This window comes from Pundamilia nyererei, unplaced genomic scaffold (genome assembly GCF_000239375.1).
Source record: "Pundamilia nyererei isolate P.nyererei 1_Seehausen unplaced genomic scaffold, PunNye1.0 scaffold00071, whole genome shotgun sequence".
Lineage (NCBI taxonomy): Eukaryota > Metazoa > Chordata > Actinopteri > Cichliformes > Cichlidae > Pundamilia > Pundamilia nyererei.
In genome coordinates, this window is record NW_005187472.1 from 1453667 (window position 1) to 1477491 (window position 23825).

The 23825-nt window shown below is 40.8% G+C and overlaps 1 protein-coding gene across 1 annotated transcript in view; it reads right to left on the minus strand.

The window, feature by feature from the left end:
* Positions 1-2025: 2025 nt before the first annotated feature.
* Positions 2026-23825, minus strand: part of LOC102209368 (insulin-like growth factor-binding protein 2-B) — a 24295-nt gene continuing 2495 nt past the window's right edge. Inside the window, exons 2-4 of the mRNA XM_005736861.1 lie at positions 11585-11715; positions 6036-6176; positions 2026-2184 (exon numbers count right to left, since the gene is read on the minus strand). Coding sequence (XP_005736918.1) covers positions 2026-2184; positions 6036-6176; positions 11585-11715 — 431 coding nt within the window. The remainder of the gene's footprint in view (positions 2185-6035; positions 6177-11584; positions 11716-23825) is intronic.

Below are 23825 nucleotides of genomic sequence, written 5' to 3' on the forward strand. Positions count from 1 at the left end.
CACACACACACACACACACACACACACACAAGCATGTCAGTCCACAGTATCGATAGGAATGGCCACACAGCGGTTTCCAGGGTTATTATCGTAAGTGTTGACAGGCAAACTGCTGAAAAACAACAACAGCTCTCTGCAGTTTATTATACGGATGGGTGTGGATTCCAAGAAAAACATGGATGATGTCAGATTTTACAGTCAAAGTTAAATTAACACAACATTTTCACTGCAAAATCTTAAAAAAAAAAAAAAATGACAACCAAAAACTGCAAACAAGTCTGTTCCAGTCATGGGCAGAGCATTTTATTTCATTTTGCACATCAACATGAAATTTTGCAAAAGGTAATCAGAGAAAGCATTACTTGAAATAAAAACTTAATTATCTTAATTAAAACAGTGTTCACCAAGTATTACTGCTAAAAAATGTATGAGTATAGATAGTGGACACATCATCTTCAGCGATTCAAAGATTCTCCACTCAGCTAAAGAAAAAATGGGGGTTTGTCCCCATTTTGCCATTAGAATAACATTTAATCTGTGTCATTTATTATATTTATATAACTTAATAATAATTTATTGATTTATACAACAGTAGCAGTGTAGATTAATAAACATAAAAGTAAAGTTATCCAAAATGCTACACTGTGAGTCTAAATGCACCAGCACATTAGGATTTCATTGCTGCTCATTGCGAGCTACAACTGTGCGATATGGAAGGAATAAATTTGAGTGGGACATCGAGTCTGATGCTTGTAGACCAGTGGTGTCAAGATAAGGCCTGAGGGCCAGAAATGGCCCAGCAAAGACACCAATTCTTAACACTTAAGATCAAAGTGGGCTGTATGTGGCGCGATATTTAAAATGAGGTTTATATCCCTGTTGTGGGGTGTCCACCATGACGCCGTTGTGGGAACAGCTACTAGAAGCATCATACAAACAAGCTTTTGCTATCACAATTCAGCTGCATTTTCTGCTCTATCAGAAGCACAAACATTTTGTTTTGCACGTTTAGTTTTTCATTTATTCTCCTTGATCGCTGGTAAGTTTAGAATTTTAATGCTCCATTCCTATTGGTTGATTCTTAGACAGTATTTATAATGGTAGACTCTCATCTTCAATTTCTAAAATTGCCAGCTTTGGGCTTCGATCACTGAGCAGTGTAAGACTTCTGATATGGAGGCACAACCAATATAATATTTAGTCTCTTAAAAAAGACTAACTGCACTTACTGAGATCCTACATGAGACATTTAAATGCAGATAAAATCCTTAGTAGGTTTAGGCTGAAAGTCTATATAATTAACAGATTAATGCTGATTTCATCAGACTAGGTGTAATGTCAAAGAGCTTTCTTAAAATGAAAAAAAAAAAGCAGAAAATGAGCTGACTCTGCAGTTCCCCTTAGCATTGCAAACCATTTTAGCCCCTTTTAGATGGTTATTTTGCTTTTCTTGTCTCTGAATGACCTCTTTACTTGTAGCCCTAAAAGTTATGCGTTTGCCTTATATTCCTTAAAAAGCTTTACTTTCGGACAGCTTTACATTAGCTGAAAATCACCAGAATGATGGACTGACAGAGCTGATAACAAGCTATCATTTAAAGACCTCAGCATGTTATTTTCAGAAGTTATAATGACACTGAGGATGAATATTAAAGGAAATCCAGATTTTGTCTGTGTGTATTAGATGGACACTTATCATGATCTAACTTGGTGACGACCCTAAGCCTAACACACATCAGAATGTATTTATGTCCCCCTGCCTCGAACTGTTGTTGCTTATGCATGTTTTTTGACTAGAATGAGCACTGTAGTTTGAGTGGATTATAATACATATCATACTGCTGAAAAATGTCCATTTACCAGCAAAAATACTGTAGTTCACTCTGCATTTATGCTCTTTTACTGAAGCCACTTTCCCAAAAAAGTATTATATCATACGAGTATGAGCTTAGTCATCACCTGTTGATGAATAATCCTCATAAATTTGGAATTGTGAAGAAAACCCAGCCCCATTTTGATGGTGCGCTAGTGAGATGCTTCTGCAGTGGGCATTGCTCTGTGCACCTCCTGAAACTGGTTACAGTTGGGATCCCCTCTGACTTTAGGTGTCTCTGATATCTGGACTCCTGTTAAGGGGTCAACACACCAGCATTCTCCCCGCTGGCCGTGGGTGGACATGTTGCACTGGAAGGAGAGAAGAAAAACACAAACTAGGCAAGATGGAAAACACTGGGAAAAAGAGGCGGGAGGGTAAGGAAACACAGTGAAAGCAGGGGATGCATTAATGAAGCATGGCGTAGGGTGGCTTGAGATTTGTGTTCATGTGTGTGTGTGTGCGAGGATCTTCTGGCGGCGGGGGGTCATTGGATGAGAGTGAGGACTGTGATTCGGGTGGGACAACACTCACCCAATAACAGCCTGTCCTCAGGTTATCCCCCCTACACACAACCCATCCACAGCCACACATGTGATCGCAAACACTCCCACACATACACGCACAAACGGAGGCATGCCAGCAGACTAGCTCCCCTGCAGAGCCCACCCTTCCCCCCCAACCCCCTGAAATGAGGTCGTAATTGAAGTGGACACAGTTTACGCCCCGCGTGCGGGGCGGCCGGGTAGGGGACGGCGAAAAGAATGAAGAGCTGGGGGGAAAGAAAAGACTTTCCATTTTCTTCCTTCGATGAGAAAGAACAAAAAAAGTGACAGTTACAGTAATTACCGCGCGACAAGGAGGGACAACTCCAAAAGGGAGCCGAGTGTTGAGGAGGTACAGTGTTCCTCCCTGGGAACCGTGGACTCTAGTCCAAAACAATGCTGTTGTTTGTGACCGGTGATGAAAATTGGCTGAGTGGTTGAGAGCCCTGCTTTAGGAAACGGTGGCGCCTATTCAAATCTTCTTTTCTGCTCTACTATCCTCGTAAGAAAACACTGGATATGTGACCTTGTTTGTCCTCCCCTGTCTGATGTCTATGGATGGGCATAATACAAATTCAAGCCCCCAGTCGGAAGCACAGTTCGTTCCTCGGCTTAACAAAAGTCTTCCCATGAAGTACGCCAAACAGTTTTATTGCCTTGTAACCTTGAGCTCAGAAGCTTGTTGCCTCATTCATGATGACAACATCTCCCCATGCATTTGTGCGTTTGTGTGTGTGTTTAAGAGCAGAACGCTAAGGAAGAGGCGGGTGTGAGAGTTTATTAAGAAAAAAGACAGGGGGAGGAGGCAGGTGGCAGGAGTGAGAAGGAAGTTATACTTTTGCCAGGGTGATTTTGCCAGGCTGATACAAAGGAATTGTGTGAGTGTGACTCAGACAATGAGAGAAAAGAGAGGGGAAACCCCACAAAGTAATACGTGGGTGAAAGAGGAAAAACCAAAAAGAAAGTCTGAGGAACTGAAATGAAAATGTGAAAAGCGAAGGAGGAAACATAAATGCACTCAAAACTTTAATGCGTTTCACATGTATAGGCACAAGAATCTCCACCGATACCGAAAGCCACAGAAGCTCTTTCCCATCATCAAAGTCAGCGGTCATTACTTACATAACCACCAGCAAAGTTTAAAACCTGTTGACATCTGCAACCACTTGAGTTTGTTATGGTCTTGTGTTACAGATCACCACGAAACAGTAAGTCACCAGCAAATCCCACAGAGCATAAAACCGCCATGTATCTGCTCACTATGGGCTGAATCACCAAAACATGCCACAGCAATAGCAGGAACCGTAGGAGTGATGTCACAGCAGGTGTGCTGCTTTTTGACAGCAGATGGAAAACACCTGCTGTGACAGCACTGACTGGGGTGTGGCCGTTATTGTGAAACTCGTGAGTTTCCTGATGCGTGATTCAGTGTTCGTATTATTCAGCAAAGATGACAAACGAGTTTACAGTACATGTGAGTAGATCTGAATAATGGAATTAGTCCAACGACGAGAACGTTTTTTGTTGTTTTTTTTGAGTAGTTCAAATGAAGGATGAGGCGTGAAATTCAGTGGAACAATGTGAAACACTGCTTAGACACCAGTGTTTTCATTTGGTTTGGTGGGTTTGTAATTTTCTATGATTTTCAGTTTTACTTGACAATAACTGTAAAAGATTTTATTGCCATTCTGAAACTGAAATGTGGCCACAACTGTATAACCTGTGTCTTCCGTGTCCTTTGGCTTTTTGTATAAGCAGAGTGCGGCTCTGAGCACTGTAAATGGTGCTCAGCAGTGGAAGATTTGATAAACAAAAGGATAACTGGTCAAGAAATGATGTCTCTCAAACTGAACTTTTAGACTACCCTGGGCAAAGAATGGAAAACGAGGCACGTGGCATTGTAAAGCGCTTTGGGTGCCTTGAAACGCGCTATATAAAATCCAATCCATTATTATTATTATTATTACTTGGACAACAAAGGTGACCTGTTTGGGCTTGCTACTTTCTGTTTCCACCTTCAAACTGGTTACGGATTTACATGAGATTGTTACTCTAAAAATAGATAGATACATTTAGTGACTCACCTGACATTTGTATACACCCCATAAACAGAATCACATCAAAATAAGCCATAAGCACACAATACTCAGTCACTTGCACTCTCCTTGAATTTTAGAGATCATTTTGGGCATACCAGTATGTGTTGCACATGTTCAGAGTTTTGATGGTTTGATGAATGAAAGATAGTTTGGATCTGGTTTTCTGAACAACGGGGGCAGCAATTTAGATTTCCCCTTGATGGATGAAAGTTTCCTCAAAACTATATTCTTTGTTGTGCCTTTCTGCTCAGGCATTCAGTTCAAAAATCCTATTCCAGGATACCTGTACTCAAAATTAAATGAAAATGCTACCACATTAGGCTGTGTCCATGCAGGAATTAATTCAAGGTGAACAGAGATCATAAAAACTAATGACATATGGCACCTTCAACCTGGCAAGATAACTGCTTGGTACCCAAGATAAACTTTTTTAAACTTTTCTCAACTTCCAGTTCGGTGATTGAAGCAAGTACCAATGAGTGTGTAAGGTAATGCTGATTGACACATTACCCAGCAGTAGATACATAACAGTATAACCTTCTATCATCTCTTTTGAGTCTGATTTCCAGTGAGAGGATGAACATAAATATGCAATAGATCACATTTAGGTAAGATGACTGATGGACTCATCACACAACAACCCCCAACCAGGAGTCTAAGACATGGCTTTAAGATGTGTATCATAAAACTCGCATTATTAAACATCTTTGCTTCTGCTTGTGATCAAAAAGGTTCTCAATTCTAGTAACTTAACTAATATCCTTTTGGAGATTTTGTTGCCTGGCTCTCTTGCTAGTTGCTGTTGGGGCAGATCGATCTTAAAGTAGAAAGCTCCTCTAGTCACAGCTTACAGCAGTTTGGCTACACTGACCACATCAAGGCTGGACAATATGTGGAATAAGAAACTCACTGGAGAGGCAGTCAATTATACTGTTGTGAAGATATCAGTGGAATCCACACTGACAGTCTGACCCTGAGAGACTAAATAATAGCAGCCCATCATCCTGCTGGTTGCACTCATGACCTGATGCATCATGTTCATGCTTGGATTCTCGGTCTTAGCTGAAGACAGCTGACATGACCAATAATTATCCTTTAAAAGAAAGTAACATCAGTTTGACGCACGGGTGGCTGAGGTTCACAGACACAGAAAGTTCTACCGGAATTTAACTTGAAGAGAAGATCATCTAAAGCCATTTTTTTTAATTTACTTGACCAAATTTGGAGATATTTTTTGTTTGCTTCTCAGGTTTTCCAGCATTGTTTGGCAGGCTTTTTGCAACAAGGGCTATTTCTTTCTTCCTTTTATGTCTACCCTCTCGTCAATGGGAAGTCTCAATTCTTTCTTTATTATGCTTCAAATTATATCCTGTAAGAATCTAAAACATAAAATAACAAAAACGTGAAAAGTCTTACCATACATATATCATGGATGGGTCTCTTGTGAATTTACCTGACCCAAATGTTCTCTTTTGTAAAATAATGTGACGTAGGACAGGTGATGTGCCAGCAGCTCACCTGCTTGAGGTTATACAGTCCATGTTTGTCACAGTTTGGAAACTTGAGCTCATACAGGTTCTCCAGTGGGCCTCTGTTATCCTCTGAAGTCATTTTAGCAATCTCCTCTAAGACCCTGTCCAACTCCTGCTGACAGGCACTCTACATGATGAGGGAGAAAAACAACAGTGAGTAATTAACATGTACAAATACACCTGTAGTCACTTTTAGGCGAGGCAAAAAAGAGAGGTAGGTTAAATTTGACTTGTGCTGGAGGCCGAGCAAAATGTTCTCCAACAAAAAAAAAAGAACAGTGAAATAAAATACATCTGTGCATCTTGTAAAAATGTCACAAATATACACATTTATAGTTAACATTTTCATGAGCCACAGTTAGACAAGCAGCAGTTCAGCCAATATTATTGATGTGAGTCTGCTGGAGCGGAACGTAACTGACTGGGCTGCTTAACTCAACTGGTGGTCACGACCATGACCACACAGACACACACACACACAAACCTGTGCTTTCATGCACGCACAAAATTCTTAGCACACTTTTCCTGTACTTACTCTTCTTGTTCTGCACATTTACAGTGTATTCAAGTGTGCACTGTAATGCAGACACACACACCGAGTGCCAGTCTACCCGTGGGATCAAAGGGGTCTGTTCTTATGATTAGTTGGCTGAGGATGAGAGAAGGGAGCGGGAGGAGGCACAGTCTGCCACGAACCTTATCAGACATCTGAACATATAGATGAAAAGCCCTCTCCCCCTCTCTCTGTGTTAGACTCCTTTTCTTTTTCCTAATAAAAACATACATAAACCAACATGTCAAAGACAACTTTTAGTTTCAGAGCAGAGTCCCTGCTCCTACATATTGGGATGTTAGTGGCCAGATTAAGATGGTCCCTGGACTGATTCTGGGCTGTATTTTGCCCATGTGTGCTCTTGAAAGACTCGTGTTGAGATTGATGTCTCAAGATTGGACAAGCAGTCCTTAAGTTGTAATTTAGACACCCCTTTTACAGAAGTGGTTTGGTGTAATAGGCTTTATCTTTTTATTCTTATTTACTACAGCCTGTCACCACGACTGACCTGATGATGTGCCTGGAGTTTCTCTTCCAGTTTGGGAGTTCAGCTCCTAATACTTTCTATTACCACTTAGGACTTTAACCTCCACATCTGCTCCAGTTGTTCCTGGCACTTCTTTATTTTCTTGTGCTCCTTCTTCCTGATGTTGCTGTCCACTGAGATTGCCACATCTATTAAAATTGTGGTCTTCATTGTCAACCACCACTATGTCTGATTGGTTGGCCAGCAACTTGTCTGTCTGGAACTCGAAGTCCCACTGCACTGTTGTTCTCAACATCCTGTGGTAGTATCTCCAATTGGGAGTTACGGACTTCTAATCTATATATGGTACAGATGTGCCCGTACACTATCTTAGCCACATCTTCTGTCTGTCTATGATACATCCCATGCAGGGCCTTGGTCTTCCATAATAGTGTTCTAATCCTCTTCAATCCCGCCTGTTAACCCCAAGTAGGTGGATCAGTAAATTCATGTCTCACTCACTTATGACTGACAGCTGATGGTTTCACCACTCCTGAATCTACAGTATATCTGTGTTCACTCTTTGTTATGAGCTGGTTTAGCGGGAGGCCTATGCAGAACCGCGTCACCTTGGTATATCCTGCACTTGATGGTAACTTGTGAAATTCCCTGGAATGGGTCTATAGTGTTCTCTTCCACAGCCCCATGTACTTCCTGATGAATGTTATCAGTGCACTGTTAGCCTCGTACAGTGCCAAGCACTCCACAATCCATGTGTGGGACACTGAGTCATGGGCTTTCTTGTAGTAAATCCCAGTGGAGCTCAGGTTAGCCTTCCTGGTCTTAAAGTCCTGGTTTATGCTCTGTCAGCTAGTAGCTGGTGCTCTGACCCTTTTAAGCTGCACTTATGTGTTGAGTTCTTTGATTATTGCTCATTCTGAGCTTTGCCTGTGTCTGTCTGTATACTTGTTCCCTTGCAGTTCAGAGCACACCCTGGATGGGCCTTTGAAGAACAGATCATCTCACTTGCAAGAACCAAAATTCTAAATGTTAGTTTATTGATAATGAAATTTAAAAAAACTGGTCAAAAAGGCTGCAGTTTGGGGAAAGCCTTATTAGGAATCAGCAGCAGTCGACTGGTTGTGGGCATACCATGAGTCAGACGACAATCTTCAACCTGAGCTCCATAGAAGCATCTGTCATTCTAGATAGTTAGTCATCCCAAAGTACATTTCCACTGCTCTGTTTTATCAGGGTTGTGCATACCGCTAAGCAGTGTTGGGACTAACGCGTTATTAAGTAACACGTTACAGTAACTATGTTATTATTGTGGTAAGGAGCACGGTAACTAGTTATCATGCCAAAATCAGGAACGCGTTACTCGTTACTGGGATTTAGATAGGCTCGTTATTCGTTACTTCGTGTGGTGACTATCGCGGAGCTTCCACAGATTCAGTAACATTAGCAAGTGGTGGAGGCAGCAGGTGGATGAGGGAAAGGGGAGGCAAGAGGAGAAACCCGAAGCGGCCGCCGGTCTGACTGTCAGGTGAACTGAACTTTAGGTAAGAAGTTATGACCTGCAGTCTATCTGGGTCAGATATAAACCAAGTTTAGGTGGAGTTTATTTTCGTTATGCTGAGTTTTTCGTACTGCGTACTAGCTAGCATGACGGGGTTTCTATACAGCTGGGTGGGTGCTATGATGTTACTGATGTTGAACTTTATTTTGTTCATAAGGTTAATTAATAGAGTTGCCAACCGTCCCGTAAAAAACGGAATCGTTCCGTATTCAGACAAAATATTACGCGTTTAGTATTGAGGTGAAAAGGAACAGTTTGTCCCGGACTTCAGCTACAATGAAAAAGACACAAAGCTGGAGTTATTCTGTCTTTTGCTGTCAGCTGCCTCTTCTTCTCTCATTCTCTCCCTCTCCCATTTCTACTTCAATCATGAAACTGATCAGCTGGTTACTGTGCAGGGGGGGGGGCAAGGTAGGGCCTTAACAGGGAGAGGGGCGCACAAAGAAATACTTTTCTTTCTTATTCTCATTTAAAGTGTCTAGCTTTTAAAAAATAATTATTTGAGCCTTACAACAAACGATTGATAGATTAACGCATCTATACCATCAAGACAGTGTACATCACTGTCACAACAGTGTTTGTTTTCATTCAAAGGCTTTATGATTTTTCCTATAATGGTGGGCCGGTTTCTAGTCAAAATGCCCAGGCCGATTTTTTGTCACAGTCCAGCCCTGTATGCAGCTCATGTGCAGTCTGGTGTTACCTACATCTTCCTATTCAGAAGGCAGAATTTCCAAGTTCTGAGTACAGTCAAAGCACCACGACTGCAGTTTTTGTGTTGGATGTAAAAAGCGCACATGACACTGTGACGTAGGCTAGAATCATGGCGGCAGTCAACGACGGTTCCCAGTGCGCTGTAGCCGCTGAATCACTATCTTCAGCAGTAGCTCTCTTTTACAGATGTTAGAGCACTGAGGTACCAGAGTGGATCTTTGGTCTTGGGCTCTTCTATAATTCCCACTTGTTGCATATAACCTCTCTCATTAGGTCAACAGTCAACAAAATAACAGCTGGATAGTCTGGTAGCAACATTGGATCAGTGGTTTGATTCCAGGTCAGCCTAGGCACCCAATGCTACTTGAGCCTATGTTGGAATATGAGTGAGCTGGCTTAATGAGGTCTGCATCATGTGTTAGGGAACTAGGGTACACTGATGAGAACCTGACTACTGAATACTTGTTATTGGATTATTGGATTGCAGTAATTTAATCTTTATGAATTAAGTTGGATACATTATATCTTACATTTTGCTATTGGCTTTGGAAGTTATGGACACCACTCTTCCCTGTGTCCCTCTCTGTACTGTGGAGCCACAGACTCGCCCATTGGTATCTTTTTCTATAAAAATGGGCTGGTTCCCTCTTACATCTCTGCATGTACTTAATAATGAAGGAAGCTGTCACAGTTTTTTTTTTATTTTTGTCAAAAAGAAAATTGAGAGAGACAAAAAGAGAGAGAAATCTGTCACAATCAGAGCTCTGACAGTGAAGCCTGTGTTCAGCATATAGCTCTATGATCTCCAATGACTATTCACAACAAAGTGCATATACTCAACACTAGTCATTTGAAGTCCCTCCCCTTGCCCAGCTGCACGACTCCTTTTACTGCACTGTCTCCTTTGTTGCTTCTAATGATCTTGACATTGTATTGTACCGCCCCGCTTATTATTTCTTGGTGTATTTTGTTTTGTTTGGCTGCAAGCGAGGTTGTTAAATGAGGGAGAAAATGAGCAAAAGCATATCATTGTTTGTCTTATTGAGACATATATGGGCGTCCATATGCGTAGCCCCCTTCAGGCCCAAGCTCATTTGCATGAAACAGGATATGTGTGCTTGCACGCCAGCCCATTGACGACTTTCTAGGAACTGTTTTTAATTTTTTGCGGTGTTGCACTGTGAAATGATGAGTGAGTGCTAAAGAATGGAAGGGGGCGGGGTTTTAATGTAAAGACTGCATCAAACTGCCAACTGCCACTCCACTGTGGTGAGAAAAACAAGATCACTTTTCATAGTAAAGGTGCTCATTATGAGCAGTTACTGAAGACGCCTGTGGCTGAATAGGGGAACTGTTGCTTCTGCAACTTTCTATTTAATTAACAAACGCATCAGTAAATCATCAGAGTGGAAATGTGTCATTATGTTTGAAAGCATTTCAAACACAAGGCCTTCAGCTGCCAAAGCTATACAAAGAATTTCTCTACAAACAAATAGTCGTTGCATTAAGAATCTGATGTCACTGTAACTGTCACCTCAGCTCATATCAACTGGTGTATTTTTCAACACTCACAGTTTCTATTAAAGCACATAAATGAGCGCTTATATTAAAGCATGGTACAGGGTGGAAAATGTGAAGCCTACCAAGTAAGCTATGAACTGAGATTGAGCTGGGCCTGTAAAACGCATAAAAATATAGAGAATGTCAAGGATTAAAAAGTGAGTGTGTGTTTATTGTGTGCACATATTAATCTGTTTGTCTGAGTAAAACAGTGCCCAGAGGAGGGCACCACTGTACCAGACATTATTGCTCACACAGCACATTTTTGACCTTGTGTCACTGCTTCTTTTGATGGGCAAACATTTCGCTGTATCCTGTAATGATTATCTTTTGTAGGCCCAGAAAGAAGATGTAACATAGGCAGGTAACGAATAGGCCCCTACATTACACACTGCTGAGATTTTTTTTTTCTTTTCAGCTGTTTCTTTTTAACGACATGCTTCTTTGTTTCCATGTCAGGCAGATGAGCTGCAGGGGAGGTTACAATATATAATTACAACAGTTTTGCTCGTACGATTTATAATAACTTGTGGATCCAATTATGTCAGACATGGAGCCAATATACTTCAGGTTACCAGTTAGTCTACAAAAACAAATCCCAGTGAAATGAACCCTGAATTGTTTACCTGTAGCTAAATTATAGGAAAAAGATTTAACCCTGACCTGAGATACTCTCTGATTTATCTTCATCCTTGTTCTGCGGTCCTGAAGGTATTGTTCAAGGGCGGTCTTCTGCCAAATCCATGGGTTTAGAGGCGGTCTCCCGGTGAGTGGATTTTCAGTCCCATGCACCTCTGCAGCAAATAAACACACAAAGCAAATGCAGTTAATGTGTAGCATATGTCCAGATAAACATTCAGACTTCATGGCTTTTTGGTTTCGATCCTTGCGTAACATTCAATACTTGTTAGGTTCCTAGAAAACCTTATTTTGAGTCATTTGTTTGAGTATGAAAGTTTTCTTGTGGTTTCTTTAGTTAACAAACAGATGTTGTACACACTAAAAATTGCCTCACAGTTTTTAGTGTGTACAACATCTGTGCTTACTAAAATGCTCAAGACTCATCTATATTTATCTATTCAGTAATCAAAGCTACTATTAAAAGTAATTATTTATCTAATAACAGGCCCTTTGAAAAGTTGTCTTAATCCTAGAATTAAAGGACAAAGTCATTCTGTGTCCTCAAGGCATCCTGTGACCCTCCTGCTTCATGTGACTAATTCTGTGCAGCCAGCCGTTGTGTGGACCAAACCGTGCTAAGATGTTTTTTGTGAAATGGCCAAGTGCTACATCCAGCCCATTTAGGTTTAAAATACTGCGCTACACTGAGCAGTGGGGGTCTCTGTGAGAGCAGTTACTGTTGACTGTTATAGCAAAGTATGTTCATGATTTGGTGGCGACAGGAGAAACAAAGCACAAACAACAAAACAATCCACTGAGGTCATTCAGGGCAGATCCAGACAGTGAATTTAACGATGCTGATGACTGTAACTTTAAAACAGAACTACATCAGGGGGTTAAAACTGTATGGACTTTCATCAGCGTAGCAGTCAAAACAGTCATGAATTATAGTCCTAAGGTAGACTGGCAGTCAGTGAAGGTGAGTCCAGACTCGTGAGGATGCACATCTGATGAAGGCTTTTCATGCTGAGTAAGGATTTTTTATGGCATCTAACTTTCCTGCCAGAGGCTTTGTGGGTGTGTGAGAGTGTGTATTTGTGTAAGACCGTGTGTGTCTGTAATTAGCACTGAAGCAGAAGATGTTGTAAATCAAGCCTGAGAAGGAAGCCTTCCCCCAAATCTTGGGAGCTCCTTACACATGCCATGGCACTGTCTGAATGTGTCTGTGCTCATGTGTGCTGGTGCACGCTCTGCCAGGTGTGCAAAATGAGCAAGTCCGGCTTCTATGTTGCTAGAAACTTGTGTCTTACAAATCCCTTTCTGGCAAATTTGGAAATTTCCTCTTGAAAGAAAATTAAAGCAATTAAAGAAAAACAAAAATAAATCATAACTAAAAAAACAAAAGTGAATTATTTGACCAACAAATGTTTTCAACACAATTACGCTAATTTTTATTTTATGTAGCATCAGTTTACATAAACACTTGCCTTAAGGCGCTTTGTATTCCACCTGTATTACAAAGTAAAGATCCTACTATATTAGAGTGATAAACCCAAATCAGTTAATTCCCTATGGAGAAGCAGTTGGTCATAAAGGGGAAGAAGAGATGCTCAGTGCATCATGGGAAGTCCCCCAGCAGCAGCAGCAGCATAACTAAGGGATGGTTCAGGGTCACCTGATCCAGACTTAAGCTTTACCAGAAAGCAAAGCTTAAAGTATGAACCCTAGCCTTAAAAGTAGAGATGGTGTCTGTCTCTCAAACCCAGACTGGGAGCTGTTTCCATGGGAAAGGGGTTTGATACCTGAAGGCTCTACTTTTAGAGCCCAGTCTACTTTTAGAAACTCACGGAACCACAAGTGAGCCTGAAGCCTGAGAGCAAATTTTTAGGTTGGGTTAGTATCATACCATGCAGTCTTTGTGATAGGATAGAGCCTGATTATACAAGACTTTGGATGAAAGAAGCATTTTAAAAGGACCAACATTTAACATGTAAGAAACATAAAAATGTGTTCATAGTTTCCCAAATGACAGCGTTCTACCACCACTGTCTTCACTCCTACAATCACTGAACCTATAGTACTCCTGTGTATATCATACAATGAGAAGTACTCATTGTGCTGTTTGGTGTCACTGTGTGAACCACAAGAGAACAGACACAGGACAATGGAAATAAAACAAGTTGTAATGGAATCTAATACCAACTTCCATGCAGCCTGACTTTCCAGTGAAAATCAGGTTTGGAGAATTACTAGAAATTTGAAGGTCAGTACCCATTCTCTCTAGATGTGTTCCTAGTAAAACACTGACTCCAGGTTAATCAGGAAGATAGTCTGAGCAGTGGAAAAAGGACCAAGGAAAGGTAGGTACGTGGAAGCTAACCCCCCGGGTTCATAGTTTTACAGGGTCTTGTCAAATCACATGTTGCGTCCTGAATGAAAGAAAATCCTGATTTGGAAAGAAAGCATTTTAAAGTTGATAGAAATTAGCAAAAATCTAAGATGACAAGTCACAATGCTTCTGGAAGTGTTTTTGTAAGACACATCTGCTCTTTGGTCACAGAGGAATGTAGAATGAACCCCACCCCCACTGTAAAACATGGAAGAAGCTCAGTTTGATGCATCTGGGACACAATGAAATGAGAACAATGAAATTAGATGATCTCCAAGACATTCTTCAGAGAAGCACTATCCAGTGTCAGGGACCTGTTATTTTCTAAAGGAAAAGGATACCAATAATTATGGCTAGTTTTTCATTTAGCTTTGCATATCATGTCAGTTAACAGAGGCAAATGGTGGACGATGGCCATAGACCCTGCCAAGGCTGCCCTTTGTCAACAATTATGTTCATAAGTTCTACGGACAGAATTTCTGAGAGAAGCCAAAGTGTTCAATTTTGTGGTTTGGGATAGTGCAGTGAGGCCGAGCTCAGTTGTTCAAGAGGGGCTGGAGGTAAAGCCTGTGATACTCTATGTCAAAGGGAGCCAGCTGAGGCTGTTTGGGAATCTCTCTAGCGTGCTTCCAAAGTGAGATGTCCAACCAAGAGGAAACCCTGGGGAAGACCTTAGACCAGCAAAAACATCCACTGGCTTGTAAACAAAACGGAATAAGTGGATGGGTGGATGGACCAAATTTCATTGTAATCCATCCAATCTTTAGTGGTATATTTTTATTTGCAACAGTACTGGACAGACTGGTTGACCAGCGTTACTATCCCTCAAGACAAAATCGTCTTCTTATCGAGATTGGAAAGATTCACATGTGAGCTCCACGTGGACAGACTGTGACCATAAATGAGTCCTTAAGTTTCAAGCGGTCAAATTAAATTCCTTACAATCTGTCAGTGTTGACTACATGTAAAAGCTTCCAACCTCCACTTCAGCATACAAATTCAGACATTTGTTCCAAGTTTTGTTAAGATATTCATGAACTGCGAAGGAATCTTTGACTTGGGAAGGTTTTGCTTGCAAGGGCTTGCTTTTAAGAAGAAATCATATCTGCCGTCAGAAACACATAAAAGCATTTTATAGCTTCACAACATAAATGTTAGTGGAAGAAAATGGATGGATGGGTAATGTAAAGCATTATTTCCCCTTAGCAATGCAAAAGTGAATGCAGCAGGAATGCTGTGTTGTGGTTGAGTTAAATAAGGTAGATACACAGCTTGTAAACACTTTTCTGCGGTTGTGTTTGAACTGCCTCTACAGACACTTATAGGAACTCATGACTGCATTTTCAAGCAGAAAAAACCCCAAACTTGTCTTTAGCCAACAGCTGTCATCACAATACTGTGTTGTTGATTCTGTCTTCAGCGCCATAGAAACTACCTGTCTCGAGCTGTTTGCAGTGTTGGCTTTGGGTATTGCCTCGATGTGAAGCTTTCACAGTCCTCTCATAGCACAGAATGAGTAATGTCTTTCCAGAGTTGCTTAATGTATTTGTCCTGTTATCATATATAGCAGAGCTGGTCTCAAATTGACTGGGCTTTGACGTCCAAGAAAGTGGACTACTTTAAACCCACTGTCTGTGTAAATGGTTCCTCTTAAGCCCCAACCACTTCAAACACTTTACAGCTGGCAAATGTACAAAAAGAAACAGAATAATGAAGATCCCCTTCAGACCTTTTACAGTAAGCTCTCTCTTTCAACTCTTCTATGTGGCTGCGTGTCATTTTAAGCAATGAAGCTGCCTTTGTAGTTGTTAAAAGGAAACTTTTGGTGCTTCTACACTGATTGTCAGGCTTAAGAGGCAAAAAGGTCAAAGTCAATTATTTTTCAAAACAGGCTCTCGGGTGCTGATATATTCATTGTAAACTTACCCCCAGAATGTTGTTTATATGTGATTGCTTCAAGAATATTTATCATTTATTTAAAAATTGCATTTAAGAAATAACCTTAAAACTCATTTCAGTTGATGCCCAACTCTTCAGTTTCTCCAGGAGCTTTACTAAATATACTTGATGCCATTAATTAAGAAGTAGAACCTGCGGCTTCACTTTTTCACAGCTTCTCATTAACTCTGTTTAACGGTGGAAAAAACTCTGAGAAAACCCACCAGACAGCAGAGGAACTATGCAGGTGAGGAGGCGTGAGAGCATTTCACTGCTCAAGACTCCAGTAACACGGAGGGTTTGGCAGATTTTTTATGCAGTTGTGTTGCATGCATACGCTCATGTGCAGGTGGTGTGATCCAATATATCTACTGGTCACTTCCGTTAAAGAGGTTTTAGGTCAGTTCTTACCAAAATGCATCTTGCAGAGAAAGGCCAGAGCCATGTTATAGTCTTTATGCCAGTGTGACATGTTTGTTTTTGTTTTGTTTTGTTTTAAGTAACTTTACTAAATACAACTAATATCCAAGGCATTAAAGCTTAAGATAAGCTTGTTGAATATCTGCAGGCTTATATTCCATCCCTGAACTCTGAGCTAACAATACCAACACAACAAAACGCTTACAATTTCACCGAATGCAATGTATTCCAGAAGCAGCTCTTCACTCTATCAAATGCACCATTTTATCAATCAAACTGGACCAGTTCTAGTTTTGAGAGAAGCCACACCAAGATGCACAGAGCAGATGAGCAAGGCAGGAAGTCAGACACAGGAGTAATCATGTTTCAAAATAAAAGACCCCACTATACATGAAACTTACCAAGCTCACAATGACTAGGTTGCCTAAACTTAGTCATCTTAAGTATGCTGTACTTTTTAAGTTCTGGGAACAATTACATTTTACACTGAGAGCGATCTGAAGATGTGCGAATGCTCCTTTGTCGGTCTTGCAGTCCAAACACACACTTCTTGATTGTGCCATATTCTGCAGCAGCAGCACTTTCCCACAGCAGAGCAATGCAGAAAATCATGAAAAAGCACATGAAAAATACCCCAAGACATTAACCTGGCCTCCCTGCTTCTAATCTGATGGAACAGCTAGAGTATGCAGATTCATGGAGTCCCCACCCCAACCCCAACAAATAAACTATTTGTTGACAATGTTTTAGTGCAGAACACCACCACAAAACTCCAGAGGTGCGGTTCTCAATGCAATTGCTCAGAGTGGTTTTGGCAGCGTGACCAACAAAATATCAGGGATGAGATTTTAATTTTGTGGCTGATTTTTTTAAAATTACACTAACTCTGTACAGACTTAGGGGGGAAAAGTATCCCTCGCCTTGTTGTTCCATAGCCTGTGAGCTTAGGCAGTGTTTAAACAAGCACTTCAGTCAGTCATTGTGGAAGCTGCACATTACTGCTGTGGTAGGGCAAGGTGGAGAAGGTTCTCAGGTTTAACAAAAAACAGATTAAAAGAATGAACTTCGGACTTCTTTTTGCCTGGTGGTCAGAAGCAAATGTTAACATCACTCTGTGTGCCTCCATGCAAACACAGAGGCAACCTTTTGCAAACACTTTAGTTCAAAGTGCAGTATAATATATTGCTATACAGGCAGTGCTGTGAGCATTCATTTGGAGGCAGAATGTTGCTGGTGAAGATGCATCTATTGCATAGTTTAATCTGAAGACATCAGAATATTATGTTTGACAAACTTTATATGTTTTCTGAATCTTAATCTGATAATTAATGCAGTATGCAAGCTGCAACTTCTCAATGTGCTTTAAGATATGAAAGAGAAGGAGAGAGGGCTATTTACACCTCAGAGGGAGTTTTCTCAGGTTTGCAGGCACCCACATGCAACTCCCACCCAAAGTGATCTGTTATAGCTTTAACTTTTCACACATTCTACTATGTGCAGCACAAATCGACACAGAATAATTAAAGACCATAGAGTGTGAGTGAAGGAGAAGCAGCAAGTCTCAGCAGAGGAACCCCTTCAGGCCATAAAGGGCAGTCTAAGACCACCGACGCCACAAAGAAGAGACAAGGAGAGAGAAATAAACAGAAGCACAAGGAAAGTGCAAAACAGGTTTGTGCTTTGCACAGTGGGGATTTTTCAGTTGACGACTGGCGGTCTGAGTGGTTTTATGAACGTCACTATTGGATGATTCTGTCCAACCCACCGATGTGTTGAATGAATGGGTAGGGGTAGATGGTTATGATAATAAAACAATGGTTAATTCATGGTTGTGGTTAGGGGAAGGTTTTGGCTGCCAACATGAGAACTCTGGCTACACATCAGAACTCTGAAACTTTAAACTGGATGCCACAACCTGATGCGGGAGACATGGAAATCAAAGATCAAAGTCAAATCAGTGTTGATTGAACAGGTATTCCTGCTGTGTGTTCTACCCTCCACTGTGTTCTCTACGTGTCCTATCAGCTGCAGTTACAGCAGTGTAAAACACTCAGATTAGAATAAAGTATAACAACATTTTTATATTTTTTGCATCACCAAAATAATACAAGCACATTTCTGTGCATAGCACTCTAGTAAAAAGATTCCAATCTCACGAGTTTCCCTTCCTGGTTGAGTGCAGCTTAATCATTGCAAATTGGTGGTCATTAAATATTTATTTTAACAAAAAGATATTGTTGACAGTATGCTGTTGGACATGGGACAAAAATCAAAAATGAAATTAGGAAGAGTAGAGGTGTTAAAGTGAGGAAACAATGGAGCCAGGTGTCTGCTATTGTTCTGACTGTATGCTCCCCCGCCTGCTACAGCATAGTACTGCACCTTATAGACAGACTAGCAAGTAGAACACACATCACATCTATGAGCTTAATGCAATGACTTCCCGTATTTGTAAATAATATAATTTTATCCATCTTAATCATCTGTACTTTAATCATTTATTTTTAGCTTATGTGTAACCCGTTCATGTGTTACGCCTGTTGTTCTTGCGTTGTGTTCTGGCGTGAAAGTAAGAGGCAGGAGACAGTACTGGGTCTTTGGCTGTTTACTGCACATCTGCAACACAGAAATACGTGTCTGATCTGTGTGTCACGCGACTGCAGCACACCTCTCCTCCGGCCATGCTGAAAGGAGCTGTGACCGGGGCACACATGCACGCGCCTACGTCACCACGCAGCGCACACACGCACATGAACACACACAGACTCAGATCACACAGGTAGGAGAGTGAGATGCAAAAATGACATATTTAATCCAAAAAAATGTGTTTTGGGTGAAATTCACAAGTATTTAACACATATGTTACATATGCATACAAACAATCATCCATCTCAGTATATTATACAATATATATTATCTCTCTCTATCAACACCTACTCCCTGCCGGTGATCAGGTACCCTGCTAGGATAATAAGATGGCCAAAGGAGGAAATAGAAGCCACTGACATCAAGACAAGGAAGCTCCTGTCCATGCATGGAGGGTTTCACCCCAAGTCCAAGCTCTATGTACAGATTTAGATTTTGTACTGTCTTCAGAGAACTGTGTACCGTGTAGCAGCAGGCCTTATTCTCAGAAGACATGTTTGGCCCTGCACTACAGGCTGACAAATTAGCTCTAATTAATGGGTGAATTTCATTTAGCTGCTCATCTCTGTGGTCCTCCCATTGTGCTTGAAGGGATTGCTGGGTTTCTCTACACAGTATTGTTAGGTCATAAAATCATATCTAAAGAGTTTTAAATGTAATCATTCTCTGAGTTTACTGGAGCACTTAACCGGTACTTTATTTACCACTGCCAAGCAGAATATGTGATCGATTCAGTTATTTCCTCGTCTGTAAATTTGCTAGTCTATCAAAGAGACAGGCAAAAGAAAGAGCAAGTATGCTGGTATATTTGTGGGAAGGCTAGCAGAAATCAAAATTAAAATCCAGTATCCACCATACACACTGCTAGTAACTCTAGTATGTCAATGGAAATTCAATTTGTTTAAATGCAAATCATGCATCATTTTCTGGCCTGTTTTTTTAAGCTGGATTCGATGCAACGCATTCAGGCCAAGCCCAATCACTGATTGACTGGCCACTAGAGAAACTCTCCCTTGTACAATTCCCCAAACCGTTGGCAGCAGCAGACTTAAAATAATGTTGTGGAGTGTAAGCGCAGACTTTCAGCCTTTCAAGTAAGTCAAGCGAATTTGTTTCGAGCAAACATTCTGTGCTGCTCAACAGATCGTCCCTGCATAAATACAGTGGATGCTGAAATGTTAATGGCTAATCCAAATATTGCTGCATAATGATGTATCCATGTTTCTGACAGATCTTCCACACCTGCCATAGACTTCAGCACCTCATCGGAGTCAGTGAATTCATTTCCTTTGTCCAGAATTTAAAGGAAGGGAATATTTGGTTTGATGTCAAGACTGGAGCTCACAATCATCACCAGACTAAAACCTTAGTGCACCAAATACTGGCTGCTGCATGTCTGTAAAATGCTTACAACCGACCTTTACTTCTCCTTTCTGACATCATCATCATGCCTGATATCTTTAACCTCTGCTGTATCCTGGACGGGGATTTAGACGGTTTGAAAGATGGTCTATGAAGTTCTCTTCTGAAGCCTCTGCCATCTCTCTTATTTTCCTTTTGGGTGATGGAAATGGGCTTAAAACTCCTCACTGATTGGCTAATTCCTCATTCAGTCATTAATGAACATAGTCTGATTAGACCTCCTTTCTTGGATTTATAGCTTAAATGACCAAGCCCGTAAACTCATCAGGACAGTTTGTGCAGAGGTGAGGGAAGACTGGTTTTCTCACAGACTTCTACGGATATGAAGTCTATGAGTCGTTTTGCAACCACAGGAGATACCCTCCTGGTGGCAATTAAAGAGACACTTTAAAGGCATGGTAAAGGCACTTCTGCACTGGCTTTAGTTTTCAAAATCCAAAGCTATATCCATATTTTGAGGTGTCTATGGCATGGGGTCTCACCGGTTTATGAGTCAGAAGGTTATGGTTTCCATCCAGTTGTGACCTTTGTTTTCCACAATTTTTTAACTTCGTGTTTCTTAGTCATTTTTAAACCCTGCATTCACTCACTGGTTGGATTTAGGAGGTGAAAGCTACTTTAATTTGATTTAAAAAGGGATTGTGGTTCTGGTTTAAAAAAAAAACAAAAAACAAAAAAAAAAAAAACACCCCAGTGCAACTATAGTGCACTTCAAAAAATGATGATTTTGGAGTGAAAAGTACCTCTCACCAATGCTATAACCCACCTTGTCATATAGATTATAAGGACGAGGAACAAACTCTACCTAAATGAGCCATCCCAGTGGCTTTGACAAAACAGCACAAGTTGACGCCCTGGAGTGGACTTCCAGGGTTTCCACAGTGTAGTACAGGATATCTTGGCAGAGACTTCCCATTCCATGCACTGGTTACTGTCTATCCATTTAGATAAGTTAATAAAAAAACAACACTTTGGCAAGCATACTCCCGTCTCACAGGGAGCGCCTACCTGTATGCAACCAAAGTGCTCAGTTGATTAATCAGTACTACTTGGACAACAAATTGAAACTGGGAAACTGAAAAATCTTGTCCCTAGTCAACACATTTTACATATTTATACACAGATGTTTGTCTGCTGAAAGCACCAAGTCTCAGCAAAGCTCAAGGAGGTTATGAACTCTAGACTGTTTACTCAGGCTGATGTGCTGCTCATTTCAGTGACCCAAAGGACCCACGTGAACCCAGGATCACATCAAATAAGCACAATATCCTAAAAAGCAACACTGTTTTTTTGTTGAACTGAAAAGTGAGAGTGTAAACTTCAGGATCTTTCCTGCAGTTAACGAAATGTGGATGTTGAAGGGTACAAAGAAAGACAGATGTTGAAATTAAATAGCTGCCATGCTTGAAAAGTCAAGCTTAACAGAGTGCAACCTGCCCTATAAAACAATGCTCGTTTGTATTTTAACTGAACTGAACGCCAAAGGTGATAAATCACAGCATAGAGCCCATCCCGAGTGCACTGTGCTCAGATAAAATTGCAGGATTGGAAATGGGTTTGTTTTCATTATCCTCTCCCATTTAAGTCAGTAGCCATGAGACACAAGATAAACAAATAAATATTTAGCTCTAAGCAGTTTATATAAATAGGTCACACCACCTTCTTCTTCTTCAGAGAAACTCTTTTCCAATAACAAACTGACACTGATGCTCACAACAGACACTGAGACATTTATGATTGAATGCTAGCCTTAAAAGTTTCAATGTGTATTAAATTTCCTCCTTAATACAATAGCCTACATCAAAATAAGGCATTCCCAATACGAGAGCTTTGAGGCTACGTGGGTTATAGACATGTTAGAGTTCATTGGAGGGATACTGCTGGTTTGCGCTCACAGATGTGGGTCTGCCACTGCCTGCCAAACACATTGCATATGTCAACATTCATTTTCAGGAATCAATAGTGACCCTTTGTCCCTAATAACTGTAATGTGGGATAGCAAAGCTTAACATTTCTCTGTCCCAGCAGGATTTCTGGGTTGTTTCTTTTGGGATAGTTACAAATATGTTTGATGTAGATGGTGGTTTTTCTGACATTAAAAGAGTTCTGCAGTGAAACTGTAGTCTTGACTCTGCTAATTCTCAGTGAAGTTTTTCCTTCTGTGTTATAACTTCATGCTGAGGTATAAGAGAATATAGGAGAAGTCTCAGTTAAAGCACAGTACAGAAGATACTTGACAGAGGACAAATCTTTGGATGTACAAAACAGATGTACACAGACCATCACATATAGCACTGTGTCAGTTTAAGCTGTGGTGATGCAGACGTAGGTGATTTAACATCATAATGAATTAGATTTCCACTCCTAGGAAATTAATATACTTCTCTGTGTTTTGGACCTTTTGAATATTGTTAAATTCATTTTTGATTTTGAGAAATGATCATATTACCTGGATTTTATATTGTTTTGTTTTCTTGTTTAGTTCCTGTGAATAGAAATAGTAGAGCTTGGTAATCCCTGGTAATTTCCCTGCTATATTGTTAGAGGTGTCTAGTTTATTTTCAAGTTATTTAAGTGTTATCAGTTTCAGTTCCTGCTCCCTTGGTCTGGTCTCTTTGTTTTCTACTTGGTGTCCCCTCCTGTCTGTCATGTCTCTCGCCCTCTCTCTCTCTCACTTGTCCTTGTATCTGTGCTCTGTCTCCATGTTCTTCTCTTTGTGTTTCATCCTTTGTCACCCCCAGTCTCTCTGTTTATCCCTGCCTGCAAGTCCTACTCTGAGTCTTGGTATGCATGACACTTCCTGTTTTATTTTGACAGTCCCTTGTCTCATGTGGATTGTGTTCAGCTTCATTTCTCCTGACTTATTATGCCCGATTAGTCCCTCCTGTGGGCCTCCACTTTCCCTAATCATCCTCATGTGTATAAATTGTGTGAGTTCCCCTTCATCCTCACTGGAATGTCAGTTCACCTCCCTCCATGTGTCTTTCCGGGTTTCACAGTCTATGATCTTAATGTTTAGCTTTGCCCAGTTTGATTAGTAAAGTCTGAGTCTCCTTTTGTTTTGTATTCTTCTTTTGTTTTTCTCCCGGCCGAAATAAACTGTCTAGTCCTGTTTGTATGCGTCTGCTTTTAGGTCCTCTCTCCAACATGACAGACAGAAGAAATCCAGTCTGGATTCATGAGTACTTCTCATGAGTACTAACTCTGTAAAGACTATATGCAATGACCTCCCCTGTACCCTTAATGCCAGGTTTTGAATAGGGATGGGTATGGTTTAGGTTTTATCCGATACCAGTACCAAACCGGTACTTTTTAAACGGTGCTTAAAGAATGGAGAACACAAAATTGGTCCAAAAACCTCTCGTGTTCAGCTGTTTTTTTGTAAAAAGATAACAATGTTAGCCTTTTCTGCAGCTATAGGGGATTTATGACATCACTTCTTGGCTGGAAGCAGTGCTTAAACAATGG